Source organism: Mustela lutreola, chromosome 5 (genome assembly GCF_030435805.1).
Source record: "Mustela lutreola isolate mMusLut2 chromosome 5, mMusLut2.pri, whole genome shotgun sequence".
NCBI classification, from domain to species: domain Eukaryota; kingdom Metazoa; phylum Chordata; class Mammalia; order Carnivora; family Mustelidae; genus Mustela; species Mustela lutreola.
The window spans coordinates 30,505,609-30,520,569 of record NC_081294.1 but is presented as its reverse complement, the minus strand read 5'-3'; the positions used below and the strand labels follow the sequence as shown (position 1 = coordinate 30,520,569).

At 47.2% G+C, this 14,961-nt stretch overlaps 2 protein-coding genes across 5 annotated transcripts in view; both read left to right on the top strand.

The window, feature by feature from the left end:
• Positions 1-7,274, top strand: part of LIFR (LIF receptor subunit alpha) — a 77,314-nt gene extending 70,040 nt beyond the window's left edge. For both annotated transcript variants that reach the window (XM_059173834.1, XM_059173833.1), the window contains exon 20: positions 118-7,274. In XM_059173834.1, coding sequence (XP_059029817.1) covers positions 118-738 — 621 coding nt within the window. In that variant the 3' untranslated portion in view covers positions 739-7,274. The remainder of the gene's footprint in view (positions 1-117) is intronic.
• A 1,276-nt stretch (positions 7,275-8,550) lies between these two features.
• Positions 8,551-10,461, top strand: LOC131831678 (uncharacterized). 3 transcript variants are annotated; one of them, XM_059173836.1, is made up of 3 exons: positions 8,551-9,020; positions 9,539-9,842; positions 10,117-10,461. In XM_059173836.1, exons 1-3 carry the CDS (start codon positions 8,953-8,955, stop codon positions 10,183-10,185), a joined length of 441 nt encoding a protein of 146 aa, XP_059029819.1. In that variant the 5' UTR covers positions 8,551-8,952; the 3' UTR covers positions 10,186-10,461. The 3 variants fall into 3 exon arrangements, 2 of the variants coding, with proteins under 2 accessions (XP_059029819.1, XP_059029818.1); XM_059173835.1 differs by having other exon boundaries at positions 9,929-10,461; XR_009353752.1 differs by lacking the exon at positions 8,551-9,020 and adding an exon at positions 9,043-9,460 and having other exon boundaries at positions 9,539-10,461.
• The last annotated feature ends 4,500 nt before the right edge of the window (positions 10,462-14,961 follow it).

Sequence of the window (14,961 nt, the reverse complement as noted above, 5' to 3'; positions counted from 1 at the left end):
TCCCTAAGTAGCCACGAGGAACATGAACAAGATAATGCCCCTTTTTGTAGGAAGGGCACTGCAGGAGCTTCTCGTGCCCCTCTTAATCATTGCCTTACCATTATCATTTATTTCTAGGGAAACAATGCTCTCAAAACTTTGGAAATGAATCCTTGTACCCCAAATAATGTTGAGGTTCTGGAAACTCGATCAATGGTTCCGAAAATAGAAGACACGGAAATCATCTCTCCGGTAGCGGAGCGGCAGGAGGAGAGCTGTGATGCAGACGCCGAGAACCACGTGGTCGTGTCCTACTGCCCCCCTGTCATTGAGGAGGAAACGGCGCAGCCGGGTGCAGAGGCCGGAGGGACCTCTCAGGTCGTGTACATCGATATCCAGTCTATGTACCAGCCTCAGGCGAAACCAGAGGAAGATCAAGACAGTGACCCTGTCGGGGGCGCTGGCTATAAGCCCCAGATGCACCTGCCGGTCCCTGCTACTGGGGAAGATCTGGGCGCGGAGGACGACTTAGATAAAACTGCCGGTTACAGACCTCAGGCAAATGTCAGTACTTGGCACTTAGTGTCTCCAGATTCTCCCAGGTCCACAGACAGCACCAGTGAAATGGTCTCTTTCGGAAGCCCCTGCTCCATTAACTCCCGGCAGTTTTTGATCCCTCCTAAAGACGAAGACTCCCCGAAATCGAATGGGGGAGGGTGGTCTTTCACAAACTTTTTTCAGAACAAACCCAACGACTAACAGAGCCACCGCGTCACTTCAGTCTGCCATCTCAGTAAGCTCTCCGTCTGGCGCTCCCAGGCCAGCACTGGGCATCTTGGAGGGATCCTGTGAAGTACTGTTGGCGAGGGGGATCTTCTCGCACGCAAGTCACACTCCAAGTGTCCCTGTGCTTTCAGTGTAGTTACAGCCCAAGTAGAGTCACTCACAGATTCGGTCCATGCAGCTCAAGTCTTGGAGCGGTCTGTGATCGGAGCCAGAGTGTTCCCACGGGCTCTCCCTTCAGGAAGTACTTCCTGGCGGATACTGTCCAGTCCGCACATGCAAAACAAGTCCCCCAGCCGCGTGTTCTGTTCTGCTAGTGGTTTTCTCATATGGATGCTGTGGAATTGCAAGCCGATTCACAGGCACAGGAGAAAGACGTTAGTGTACCAGATGATGTTTATTTGCCTGACACTTGCTCCATTCTAGATGAAAACCAAGCACAGATTTCAGAACTTTCAACATGAGTCTCCTCTGTCCACAGCATTTACAAAAAATTAATATAATTTCTGATGCAGTGACCGCTATGTAGTGTTTCGTTTGATACAAAGTATGCTGATTCTGTGCCTACTGTATAATGGTTTTCAGATAGTTTTCTCAGGGGTACAAACTTTGAAAATGAGCATGACACTGACCAGCCCAAATTACAATCATGTTGTCTTTGCTTTGGGAGGTTTTGCAAATCTTTTCCTTACCCCGTAGCTTGCGTGTGAACTTCCTTTATTGCATTTGGTTGCGCTGACATTTAAGACCGAAATTTCTAAGCCTGGAGACCTGAGGTTTTTTAAAAATTGGTTTTCTTATGACACAGTGACCATGTTACAGGAGCAAATCCAACATTACTGAGAAACAGAATTGCAGTGATTGTTTGAGGGGAAACCTGCGCAGACGCTCGCTGCATTAGCTGTACGGTTCTGACTAGCTTCAGTGCCTCTCCAGGACACCAGGCAGTGGTGACCTTTGACACATCATAGCGAAGGTTCCTTTTGATCAGGCATTTTAGCAGTTTTGCCTTTTGAAATGATCATCAGGCTAGACTGTTTAAACCCAGTCTTAAAATTTTAAAATCTAAAACTTAGAAGGTGATGCCTCCTCCACGGACAGTTCCTCAAGGGCTATGGTGTATGGACTGTGGCCAGGTCCGTTTGAATCAGCGGGTGTACCCGTGTCAGCTTTGTGAGCTGTCTGTGACCATGTGTCTTCACAGCTGCCTCTGCCTGTCCTTGCTTTTCCTAAGTAAGGTCTAGAATGAACGTGGTTTTTTGAAAAGCAGAATGAAAAACTAGAAAGTGTATATTACACATTTTCCCTACCCCCATGGATATTTTATTTTTTGGTAGTTAAGGCAAAGTATCAGAAAATTGAAATACCTGAATACATCAAGATGTGCTTGTTTTGTTTCATTTTGTTTCTTTTTTTAATCCTCTGAGGTTCTGTGATGATAATGGATTGGTTATCCTTTTGTCCTAGGTCCTCATGTTTCTTTATAAAAACCACGTCATGGAAAAAAGCCACAAGGCGACAAGGGCCAAAACCCATTTGGGGACTCTCTGAATCCTGATTTTAATTGCTAGAATTCACCTAAATTCTTGAGCTTCATGATATATGGACACATGGAATGAAATAGAAACTGAACTAATTATGTTCACATTTGGTAGATGTTAAAACCATGTCATGGCTCCTAGAGATTTTCAGCGATGAAAAACATCTCAAACCAGATCCGTCCCTGACAGTTTGCTGCTCTCCTCTTTCCTCTCAGGCTTCTGTCCTCAGCCTGCACCCCAGGTGCTCAGACCGGGGGTTCCCTGCATTCCTGCTGAAGCTTGTCTTTTCTCTCCCCTCCTGCCCCAGGCTCCTGCCTCGTTCCCCCTTGAAACCAGTGGATCCCGTACTTCATCTCTTGAGGATAAGTATTGGCTAGAGTAGAAGTTGGTGGGTCTGAGCTACACTAAACCGAGAATGGGAAAAGTCTAGAAGAGAGTATTGGACCTCTATCTTCAGTATATATTGCATTGCAGCTCTGGTTCCAGTGCCCTTTCTAACCTACAGAATGGCTCATTTGTTTGGCTTATGGTGAATATCACAGGGCTCTTGAGTCCTTTCTCTCCAAGACTCAGTGTCTCTCCTGCATGAAAAAGGGTCGGAGTGCTGCTCACCTCTCTCCCTGCCCCTGGAGTTCGTACACCGTGATTCTCACTTGGTGAATGGGAAGCACAACAACACTGTTAGTCTGGGCAAGCCCGTTATAACTTGCTGTATACCTGGAAATACATGGTTTAGGGCTGAGGCCAAAGCAGATTGCTTGTCCTTCCCCACTAAATTGAAGACAACTAGACCCACTGTGCAAATCCGAAGTCATTACCTCCCTTCCCACCCCCGTTTCCCACCCTACCTGGGCATGTGGGGGCGGCCTCAACACAGGGAGAGAAGACACTGCCCTTTGTCACATATCCAGTTGTTGGTGGCACTAGAGACCCTGGGTAAATGTGCACTGTTTGTCAACACCAGGACCGTACTCGGATGTGAAAAGCAGTCGGAGTTGGTCATGCTCTGTCCAGTCATTTTAATTCCTCTGCCTGGGGAAGGGGAAACTAAAGGCTAGTTGGAAGGGGAGGTTAGATGTGTTCCCTTCAGCCCTTCCCGACTGGCAGAGTAATGGGGAGATGCCCCTTTCCTCAACTAAAGCCTAGTCATTGGTTAGAAAACTCCTAAGTATCTGGACTCATCTATGCCTCACCATGTCTGTTGAATTGTAGTCTGTCTCAGGACACGTTTTCCTGTCTCGGATAAGCCAGTTCACTTACAAACCGGTTTCAGATCAAGCTTCCCTTGTGGGAAATGGAGATTCTGGTGGTGATTATGACTGCACTTCTCTTGTGAGTAGCCCTCCTAGACAAACAGTACTATAAAAATCCTCTTAGAAGACTTAGCTAGAATTCTGACATTAGGTAGAGCTTGTGCATTACGTGTGCATGGATTAGTACCCAGATACAGTTGAAGTCATCTGTGTGTTGAATGACAGAAGCCTGGATTTGAGATTGTGGCCCTGGGTATCTGGATAGTTGTGTGCTCACGTGCTTCGGTGACAGAGGTGCTGTGTTCCAACAGCTTAGACTCTGAAGAAGCCATTCACGGAAAAGGTTAAGGGCGGAAGGATCAGCCCTGTTTTCCATACCAGCATTACTTCATGGCTCATGGATCTGAAAGACTGCTTTTAGAACGTCTGGTACTATCGCACTCAGAAACTGTGGTCAAAGTCACATTGTTAAAACTTGAGGCAGCTTGGTATTCTTGTGGGAAATCATTAGTCCTGTAATTTCTTAATTGTCTTCATACAGACCATGTATAAAGAACATGACAGTCCTCTCTGAATAATCAGATGTAGGTTAGTGAAGGAGACTAGGGAATATTTTCTTTCAAAAGGAATTTGAAATCAGTTTTATAGTATTTCTTAAAGTACTCCCTAACATACCAAAATGCAGATGTTATCTCAGATTTTTTGACTGCTCAGGCACATAATCTGATAAGGCTCTTTTTTTCTGTTTAATTTTTATTATTTTCTGTTTTCAACCATTTAAAGTTTGCATACCTTTTATAAAATGCCCTTTTTTTCTTGAAAGTCTAATATTAGGCATCGCAGAAGTCAGATGTGAGATCATTAGCTAATTCCAAAGACAGCTAGGTACATGGTGGAAATTCAGTGAGTGAGTGTTTATTGACTGAGTCCCATTCCAGAATGTGCAGTTTTCACAAGGGATGCTTTATACTAGCATCTAGCCTGTGTAGAGCTGAGACTATTGACTGAAAAGATTGAATCTACTCAAGAAGTAGCTCCAGTTTGGGTGAGAACTTGGGAGAGACTCCGGCAAAAGCGTCACTAGATTCTTAGTCCTCCCTCATCGTGAGGATCCACAGTGACATTTTATTTAATGTGTACAAAACTTGGGATGTGTCTGTACCAACCACCATTGTTCTAGCAAACCAACCAGACATCGATGTGTGAGCTTAACTATAAGGACTCATGCATTTACTTGATAAACCATTTCTTCAAAGCATTTATTTTAAACTGGTATTTCCCGCTGAAACAAAATCGCAAGGTACCAACGCCCATCCTACCTTTCAGATCCAGAAGAAAATTTTTCATAGAAGAAAATGATTTTCTAAACTTACTGGGAATGCATCCTTTAGACAAGACCTTAGAGAATCATTGGAAATCGCTGGGTTTAAATTTGGTCCATTTAGGTCTTTGTGGATTATGTACCAAGGCTAATATTTAAACCTCTTATTCTGACAGGGTGGTGAGATTTTTCTTTTTCAATTTGTACCTTTGTCTTAACTATTACATGGTCACATTCATGCCAGTTACAATGCAAATGAGCTATTTTTAGTGCCTATATGGAGGATTAAGAACACTCAGCGAACTAATAGTGCAGGCTTTATTGTGTGTGGTAAAATTGCACAGGCTGTGATTTGATCTAAATATATTCAAATTCTCAAAATTACAATACTGAGTTATGACAGGTTTCTGTTATCCTTAACTATGATTAGTGCTTGTTTCTCCCTGTATTAAGAAAGTTAGTATTTGGGGATTGTAAGTGTCCAAGTTACAGACAGAATTTACCTATGGAAGATAAATTCTAACTGTGCAACATTTTTATGAAAATTTAAAGTGTTTTAAGAGGGAAGCCTTCTGCATGTCTTCATTACAGGTGCCTAGCTGAACTACAGAAACATTCAAAATCTCAAATAAGTAAGCTATCACTGATTAAATATTAACCAAATACAAAACAGTAATAACTTATATTACTTTTTGATTGCTATAACTGACTACCTTAAAACTCAGAGATGTGATGGGGAAAATTAATATTTCACTGATAAGGAAACTAATTTGTATTACACTTACTGTATATCCTTAATATTTCCTTTGTAATAACTAATCAGAACTTTAAAAACCCAAACAGCAGCAGACCTTATGTTGCCCTTAAGCCAAAAATACTTTGTATACTTGGTTGAATGGCTTATTTAAATGTTTAGAATTTCCTTACACATTGAAAATATACTTCCCTTCAGAATTATTCCATTTTAAAGGTAGGTAATTTCCAATTTCTGAACTTACTGTTCCTCCTAAACATTCCATTTCAGAAAGATTTCTAGGTGGTAATACAATTTGCATTGAAACATGGACAATTTGATTGTTATGATCAATTGCCAAAATACTGTTAAACCTAACAGTCAAACTGAACATAGAAAACAATATTTTGTTACTGATTTGATAATGATTTGATAGTGATTTTCATTAAAAAAAAAATAAGTTTCAAATACTTGGCCCCCAGTTGGATTCCAAAACTTTCTCCCATTATTTATGATACACCCTTCTATTTAATTTTTTCCTTCCAACATAATGTTTTGGAGAAAGGTGAGTATGTTGTGAATAGTTGAAGACAAAACACAGTAACAAACCCTTACTCTGTTTGTTGTTGGGAAAGAGTAGGTATTCTATCTGACCTTGGCATTTGTGCTTTCCTATTATTTTCTCAGAAAAGGAGCATGGCTTTTTCGTAAGTAAATTTCAGTTTAAAATTGCTTGAAAAAGATTGGCCTGGATAGAAAGACATCCGAAATTTGAGATGGTACCACCTTACAAGTATCCAAAGGTTGAAAATCATTGAAAAATACCCCACTATTCCAAAGGGAGGTGTTGCCTTCTCTTCTCTCTCATTAGTCGGCCCTAAGTCAGAGGTCATCTTCACGTTTAGGAAATTGCCATTTTTTTACTCTCAAAATTGCATCATAGTGAATTACTGTTTACAAAATACACATACTGTGAACAGATGGAAGTTTTGTCTTTTATAAGGTTGTCTGTAGAATGAGTGTCTTTTTAAAGGGGTTGTTACATGTTAAATATTTTCATTTTTTTAATAAATACTAGTAACTGTTTACTAACTTTTTGTTTGGTCAGGTGTGTGCAAATGTAGCTGAAAGATAGGGAGAAGCCGCACATCCAAAACCGGTCCCGTTTTCATTTCTTGAAATGTTACCACTAGACTTTTTTTTTAACCCGAATTATCTTCTGTGATGTTGTATACCTAAAATCATGCTTACTCATATAAGGAAACCTTTAAATACACAGGTAGAGGCACCAAACTATATATTGGTGTGATTCACAGAATTTCGAGTTTAATGGAATAAAATAACCCCACTTAACAGAGATGACAACTGAAGTATTTTCCACCTTGTGAAAACTGGGGAGATTATGTTGGTGTTAGAAGGAAAAATTTGATTATTTTATATCCTCGTATAATTTCAGAATTTAGTTTCCATATCTTTTGGAGAACATGGTTATATCAAGAACATGAAATATAAGTAACCTATTACTAAGACACCTTAAACATAAAACTAGTATGCTTGGCTGTTAACTCTAAAGATGTTACTTATGTTTGTTTTTAAAATGCATGTATTTAACAGTTTTATCATAGTATTGTCATGGAAAAATAAATATATTTTCTTACAACTTACACTGGCGGATTTGGACATTGCTGTTTTGTTTTTTTCCCCTGTTTTAAACACTTAGGAAAAAGTTAATACTTTTATTAATTCCCAAAAGAATTGCACTGGTTTATGAAACAGTCACACAGAGCTCTAACTAAATTTTTAACATTTTAATATATTGGTATGCCCTTGACATAATCTTCCATATGTTCCACTAAATCTATATTCCGTGTCCCAGGGAAGTTAGTATAAAAATATTCAAAAAGTGGAAATCCAACATCATGAAACAAAAAATGAATACTGGTCCTAAAAGTATGGTTTTTAATTTTTTTTTTTTTTTAACTCTGAAGACAACCTAAACATTTCTGGAGATTCTGGGAATATAGCAAAATCAGTTTAATTTTGAGGCACTGAATTTGGAAATACTGTCATTGGTTCAGCAAAAAACCTCAGTAATTTCAAAAAGTATGAAGTGATCTTAAGTAGCATATCATAAGGGGAGAAATGAAATCTTCAAGGCCTCTGTAGCCTGTGCTTTACCCAGAGTCACAACTAAAATATGAATGGCTACAATTTAACCTGAAGAAACCATAGACCAATTTAGAATTCGTTGTAAAACACGTTTGTATTTAAGTCCTAGAAGAGTGCATACATATGGTTTGTCCTTCAGGGAGATGTCCGTGCATAATTAGTTTCCCAGATGGTGGATTCTTGAGCCAAAATATATTAGCATCATGCACCCCAGGAACTTTGAAAAGGTCAGAGTAACGGTATAAGTATTAGGGGAAAGAAAACTAGAGCTGTATGGATTTTTTCTTAATGTATAGTATTCAACATCACTAAAACTCTTAGAATCTCAAGTTCTTTACAAAAGAGCTGTGTAACAACTCATTTTGAATGGCCTATAAATTTGATCCATTACCCTTCCCCTGAGTGACTAATAGAAAAATGGAATTAAAAGTATTTATTCAGTGTCTGAGAACCAGTAAAGTTGATTTAACAAAGATGTCTTCAATTGATTGGGATTGAATTGGACTGGATTTTATCCCAGAGTGATTAGTCTTGGATGACAGAGACAAAAACTTTCGAGGATGGTTTTGATAAAAACCCGGAAGTGAAATCATGTTAAATTGAGTACAAGTGGACCATAGTGAGCTGCTCAGACATCTCACGCAACTCTTGAAGGTGAGAGCGAGTCTGAGGGCCCAGCTCAGACAGAAATCTACCCCCCCCCCCCCCCGCCACCACCACCACCTGCCCCGGGGGCCCCAGCCAGCTTTCTCACCGCCCTGGAGACGTCTTCACCCTCTTCACCACCGCTGACAGCTTTCCTGGGCTGGAGCCAGACCTGCTTCCTGCCCCGGAGGTGCTGGCACACACCCGCACTCACCTTGTCCTGGGGCAGGTTCTGATCCCAGAGGCCACTTCGCCCAGTTCCCAAGACACACCTTTCCCAAATGGGCCTGGCCTCACAGGAGACCCCCTCCGCCGCCCCAGGAAAGGAAAGGAGCCACCAAGGGGAACGGAAAATTGGACTCCAGGCCACGCTCCCAACAGGTAGATGTGGGATTGTCACCCGTGCCTCTGTCCCTCCAGAAACCTCACGAATGCCTCTTTCTGACTAGCACCTTAAAGGTGTATATACCTTAAACTTGGTTTGGATGCCCCTGAGGTCACAGCTCCCGGTTACCAGAGGGGTGTTACATGGCAAGAGGCCTACCGAGACCTGTTCCCCCCTGCTTAAATGCCGGACGCGACCTCTCTTCAGTCGGGTAACCTTTCTCCATCCTCACGTCTCAGGCTAAGCATGGCAGGCACAGGGAAGTCTCTTCCCATTATCTTAGCACCCCCATCTCTCCGTGCCCCCCATTTCTGTGCAACCCGCACCCCTCCAAGCACTGAGCACGATTCTGATGCTTTCTTTGATGCAGAAATGGAGGGGCAGCTTGATTGTCGCTATACAGCGACATAGAGCTGGGCATAGTGCCAACCACAGGACAAGGGCTTGGTACCTATCTTGAAATAACTGGTCCATGACCAGCCAATACATGGCTTAATGTGTCTCCTGGATAGAAGAACTACGTCATCGAATGGAGAGGTGATCTGCCTGGGCTCTGGCCTCCAGCCGTGGGAAGACCAGGGGTCGCCCGGCACCCGCGTGCCTCACACAAGGAACGGAGGCCGCCGGGTGGCAGGAGCAGCTCCTTCCCAGGTCGGCTCGGGTAGACCTCGCTCACCCGAGGCGCTCCAGTCTTTGCGGCCTGCCCTCACCCTTTGCTCTCCTTCACAGACACTTGCTTCATCCTCCTGTCTCTCTGACGGCCGCAGATGGACAAACAGGCTTTATGGAAGCGACCACAGGTGACAGCCCTCCTCCTACCCACCGTCCGCCAACACCGGCGCGTCCTCCCTGCTTCGACATTTACGTTTTTCTCTCTGGGCTGGCTTCGCTAGCCCTCCCGGGGACCGTCGGCCCGACTCAGTCATCCATTTCCGCCGCCACCTCTCCTCCCCGCAGTTGCAGACCTGCTTCTCCAGAAGACAAGCCTGGCCTCCCCTCTCAGACATGGCCTCGGTGGCGTAGGGAAGTCCTGGTAGGTTCCACAGGCCCCCCGGCAGCCTCCCGCTCCACCCGGGGCCAACACATCTCTTCTCCACATCCCAAACATTCTTCTCTCAGGTCGGGGAGCCCCCACAGAGCTGGGCCTGGGGTGCCAGGTCCTCCAAGCTTAACAGCCTTACGTCGGGGAGAGGAGGGCGCCCTTCCTCCCAGCGCCTAGTGCGGAAGACGCTGGTGGGCGTGGCCTGGGTCACGTGTCCAGGCGGAGGGGGCGCGGTCACGTTTCCCGAAAGAGGGTCTGTCCACAGGCAAAACTACACGTTCGGAGTCAGAGGACGACCAGTCCCCCAAAAGAAGAGGGGCGATATTCTGAGTGAACAAAACAATATTCACTCTAGGCTCGCTCAAGAAAAGCTAGAAAATAAAAGGAAAAAAAGCACACTGTTTTCTTACACAGCTTTAGCTATTTTTAACACTTTTCCTTCTACCCTTTCAATTTTTCTCTGTGAATGTATCTAAATGTTTACACATTTCCATACGTATGTGTGCACATGTATGAGGGTTATACTGGATATTCTGTTTTCAAACCTGATTCTTTTATTTGATGTACCTTGAAAATCTTTTCATGCCAATATTTATAGGGCATTGCTCTTTCCTGGATCTATAACATTCTGTGTATGGATAGGTTATTTAAATTTCCTATTCTTTATTCTTTATTGAATTCCTTCGTTTATTCATTTATAAAACCGCTGATAGTTTTCATTAAACAGTGGATGACTTTGAAAGCCAGGCAAAGATGTTTGGGGTTGGGTTGGTTGGGACTAAAAACCCAGCACTCAAGCTTGGCACCAGGAGCCACTGGCTCCCTCTACTCAAGCACTCCCTTGAGCACGCAACTTCTCTGTGCCATAAAACGTCATCTTTTCCTACCAACTGACTAATGAAGACTCCAGCCTAATGCAGAGTTCTGCTGCTCACATGCTACTTCCTCTGAGATGATGGGGGGCGGCCAGCAAGCTCGGAGTGGGGACCGCTCAGGGCTCATGCTGGGTGGTCACTGGAAAAAGCAGCTGCCTGGCTCAGGTTCCCCTGGTCCTCAGGGAACCCACACCAACCGCCAAACTCTGTCCTGAGCCCTTAGGCATTGGTAAGGATCGTTGCACCCAAGGGAAACAGGACTTTCAGGAACTGTCATAGGGATTTTGAAATATTCTGATGCTCTCTGGGAATAGAAGTCCCTTTATCCTAGGAGTCTTTGACTCCCTAGTGCGGGAACAAAGCAGATGGTGGCACATTCTTTAACAAGAAACACGCGACATGAACGTTGTCTTAGGTGAACAGATCTGGTTTCTGGGGCAGTTCTGTGTGGAGGCCTACGGCGGGCATGGAGGGTTGATAAGCTGTAGTCAGCAGAATTCCAAGATGGTCCTCAGGATTCCCAGCGCAGGCTGCACAGGCCTGCTACCATCCCATAGCCTGGAATGTGAGTCCGACCCAAGTGAAGGAGACAAGACGTCGTGCCCATGATTAGGTTACTCATTAATCGACTTGCTTAATAAAGAGGAAGATCATCTGGGGTGGGCCTCACCTAATCAACAGCTCTCACAGGAGGGACTGGGTCTTGCAGAAAGAGAGTCTCCTGCGGGCTTTGAAGGGGCAGGTAGCCCGTGAGCCTGTCAGACGAGACCATGGCCCTGGCTGACACCTGGATTTCAGGAGCCAAGTCTTATCTATCCTTCATCCTCTCCCCCGTGTCTCCTCCAGGGGTTGGTTTCCACACAGCAAATCCTCAGGAAATGTTCACAAAGTGGATGTGCGCTGGCACATGTCTGGAGCAGGGGGCACTACCGCAATGTTTTTGAGGACCCAGATCACTCTGCCTCCTTCCAGTCTGATAACCCCAACGGCCCTGCACAAACCCAAGGGCTCCAGGCAGCCAGGCCAGAGGCAGTCATGTCACCGTGAATAAGACCCCAGCACTTGGCAAATCATTTGAGCTCCCCAGTCCTGTTTGGGGGACTAGATCGGACCATCAGCTTCTTTCATTCGAGAGGTTGTACATGTATGGCCTGAGCAACCAGGGGACCCATTTTCTGCTCTGACAGTCCCTCCTGTCATACCCACGCTCCCCCAGCTGCCCTGTGAGCTGAAGTCCAGTGGGAATACAGGACATCTGCAGCCAGTGCCCAGGTCCCCTCCACACTCCCTCGGTCTGATAGCTCCCTCCCCTGGCCTCTACCTTCCTGAAGCCCATTTTCTGATAGGACTTTCTGCAGCTCAGCCTGTGGCCGGGTGCCTATTACTTCTGGTGCTAAATGAGGCTATTTGAGCACATTTCTTGAGCTCCCCTGACTGTCCTTCTCAGAGACATTCCAATCCAAGTCGTCTTCTAGCTAATTCAGAGCTGCAGCCCCATCACCGGGCTGTCCCAGGAGGCTATAACTCCAAGCCCTTGCTTGGAGGTGGGCAGCTGGGACACTGGGGGAGGTCATACTGCGTGCTAGAAATTTCTTTCTTTGTAAACCACTTGGATCTTAAATAGGTCAGTGAGACAAAGACAGCTAGAAAGCAGCCCCCTCATGCCAAAGACTGAGACACAGTGTTCCTCTCACGTCCTTCCAGGAAAACACAAGTGCTCTGGGAGCCATGCACTTTCTAGGACCAAAGAAGTCTCCACAAGGGCAGGCAGGAAGAGGAGGAGTGGTGGGGAGTGTTTCCTGCTGCCGGCCCTGTGCTCTCAGTTCTTGGCTTGGCCCGGGCTAGGCCAGGGCCCAGGGGAGCACACTGCTGCTTGGAAATACTTCGCAACAACTCCCCTGAGTTCTGGAGGTTATTTGTGGAGGGGAAGGCGAAGGAGAGAAGGGAAAACACTTCAAATCCAGACCTCATCGCATACCGTGGGTCCCCGAATCCCACTCAGACCGAGTGGCTCTGGTTTCTACTTCCAGAGTCCTTGAGATAAGAGAACTTTGGAAGAAGGCAGACTTGGAGCTCTGATGAGAAACTGGCAATCAGACACTTGGGTACCAGCCTCTGCCCAAATCCCCTTACCCACAGGCCTGTGCTGCCGGCCACAGCCAACCTGAAGAAGCCCAGAGGGCACCGAACAATCCTGGGGTCCTTGGGCTGGTCGCGTCTGACTGCAGATCCAGGTCAGGGGGAGGAAAGCTCCACAAGGAAGCGTCATGGCTGTGTCCTCCTGGTAGGACCACGGCAAGTCGCCCGGTCTTTCTGGCCAGCTTCTGTCCTTGAAGATGGCAGCTCCAGCTGTCATCAGAGGAGGGCTGTCATTACGCTTCCACGTGTGAACGTGGGGCTGGAGCACAATGGCTGACAGGGGCCATCCCCGAGGCCGGTCCCGGTGGTCGCCAGAATACAGCCACCTGCGAGCTGGAACTTCCGGACCACAGCCTGTCACCTCCCCCGAGACCCACCAGCTTCAGGGCCTGCCTTCAGACGGCGCGCTCTCCTGCCTCACTGGGCTGAGGCAGGGCCCTTCTTCTTCCCTTCTCGGTCTCGGTGTGTGCTGCAGAAACACCCAGCCATGAGGCCGCTGCGTGACCCACGCTCTCCACCTTGGGAATAAGCCACTCGGGAGTGGGCTGAGGCACCACACGTCCCTTGTTTGGGATTCTGACCTTGACGCCATTCCTGCCTGTGGTGAGCTCTCCACACAGCCCGATCAGGTCTGGTGCCGGGCACACCCCGACCCCCAAACCCCACCTCTCGCCACAAGGGCAGCTACCGTGTGTGTGTGGCTGGGCCGGAGCTGAAAGAGGCCATAAAGGGAACAGGGAGTGGCTAATGCTTTGTCCAGACCACTCTCCTAAAAGATGGATTGTCCTTCTGCTTGGAGCGGGATTTCTCTGCCTTGATTTTCCCCCAGCTGCTGGGCCTCCGCAGGCTGCCCCCCCACCCCCGGCCCTCCCCTCCCAAAGAGGAACAGCCCTCGGGGGCGGGGGTTTGGCCGTCAGAGCTGAGAGAGGTTGGGAGCTGCTCCTCCTCCCAATTCTTCTTCCTTTGGGAACTCTCCGTGCTAAAAACAAGCTTTCTGAGAACCATATTTTTCTGGGTTAAAGGTGAAAAATGCGGCATTTCCTCCAAGTGGAAAGCACTAGGCCGGCCAGCTCCGGGCACATTTCCGAGATCCTTCCTCCCACTCGGGGAGGAGGCAGCTCGCTTGCAAGGGGGAGAAGCCATGAGGTGGGCGGTGAAGGGCAGGCGAGGCGGGAAGTCGGAAGGAAAGCGCCCCCCGTTCCTCTGAAGCCCGGGCGGTTCGCGTCCGGCAACCGGAGGCTTGTTTGTGTTGGCGCAGGCCTGGAGGCTGGACCGGGACCGGGTCCGGAAAAGAAAAGCAAAGAAGAGGGTGAGAGAGCAGGGCAGCCATTCGGAGCGGTGCCCGACGGCCGGGGTCATCAAGCTGCCACTCACGGGCTTCTGGGACAGTGTGGGGGACAAAGAAGACCCCGCAGACCTTCCTGAGAGAAATCCCGCAACCAGGCTAAGAGGAAAGGTGTGGTTGTGAAAGTCAGTTTTAATAGGAACAGCAAGAACACACCACCCCGGTCCTCACCCCCACCCCCACCCCCACTTCCAGCCATCCTTGCTGAGGGCACATGGAAGTCTGAGGGATTTTCTCAGATCCTGCCTGTGGACAAAAGGCGGTTTTTAGGAACCCGGGCCTCCCGACAGCCCTCCTGCGCAGGACAGGGATGGCATTAATCTCCGAGCTCCCTGGCTTGCAAACCTCTCTAGGGAGCCCAGGGCCCAGGCAGGTTCTTCAATATTGTCTCAACAGAGCCGCTTCCCAAAAGCTAGGGCACAAATCCTGTCACCCTGCTAGGCCCCCCTCCTCAGAGTAATAGCATGGCTGCCAAGGATTGGGCAACAGGTAGAAGAAGGCACAGGGCACAGCAGGAGCAGCCGGAGGAGGGACGGATGCTGCCCCCTGGGCCCCTCCTGGCCGGGCGGCCACGGACTACTTCACAGAGCTCCCTCTCACCGCCCCCCCAGAAGACCGTGGCCTGCGGGGCCACCTCCCGCTGATCACAGCATCTCTCAACAGCCTATGGCTTGCTGTGTGGGACGATGGCCTTAATGGCCCGGATCTTGCACCCTGGCTATGCCGGGCCCTTTGCTGGGTGACCTCTTCT

Bases quoted from the DNA above. Each gene is read 5' to 3' on its own strand.
- LOC131831678 (XM_059173835.1), top strand. From the start codon at position 8,953: ATGGCAAGAGGCCTACCGAGACCTGTTCCCCCCTGCTTAAATGCCGGA. The intron at 9,021-9,538 runs GTAACCTTTCTC...TCTCCTTCACAG, and splicing joins CGCGACCTCTCTTCAGTCGG to ACACTTGCTTCATCCTCCTG. The intron at 9,843-9,928 runs GTAGGTTCCACA...TTCTTCTCTCAG, and splicing joins GGTGGCGTAGGGAAGTCCTG to GTCGGGGAGCCCCCACAGAG.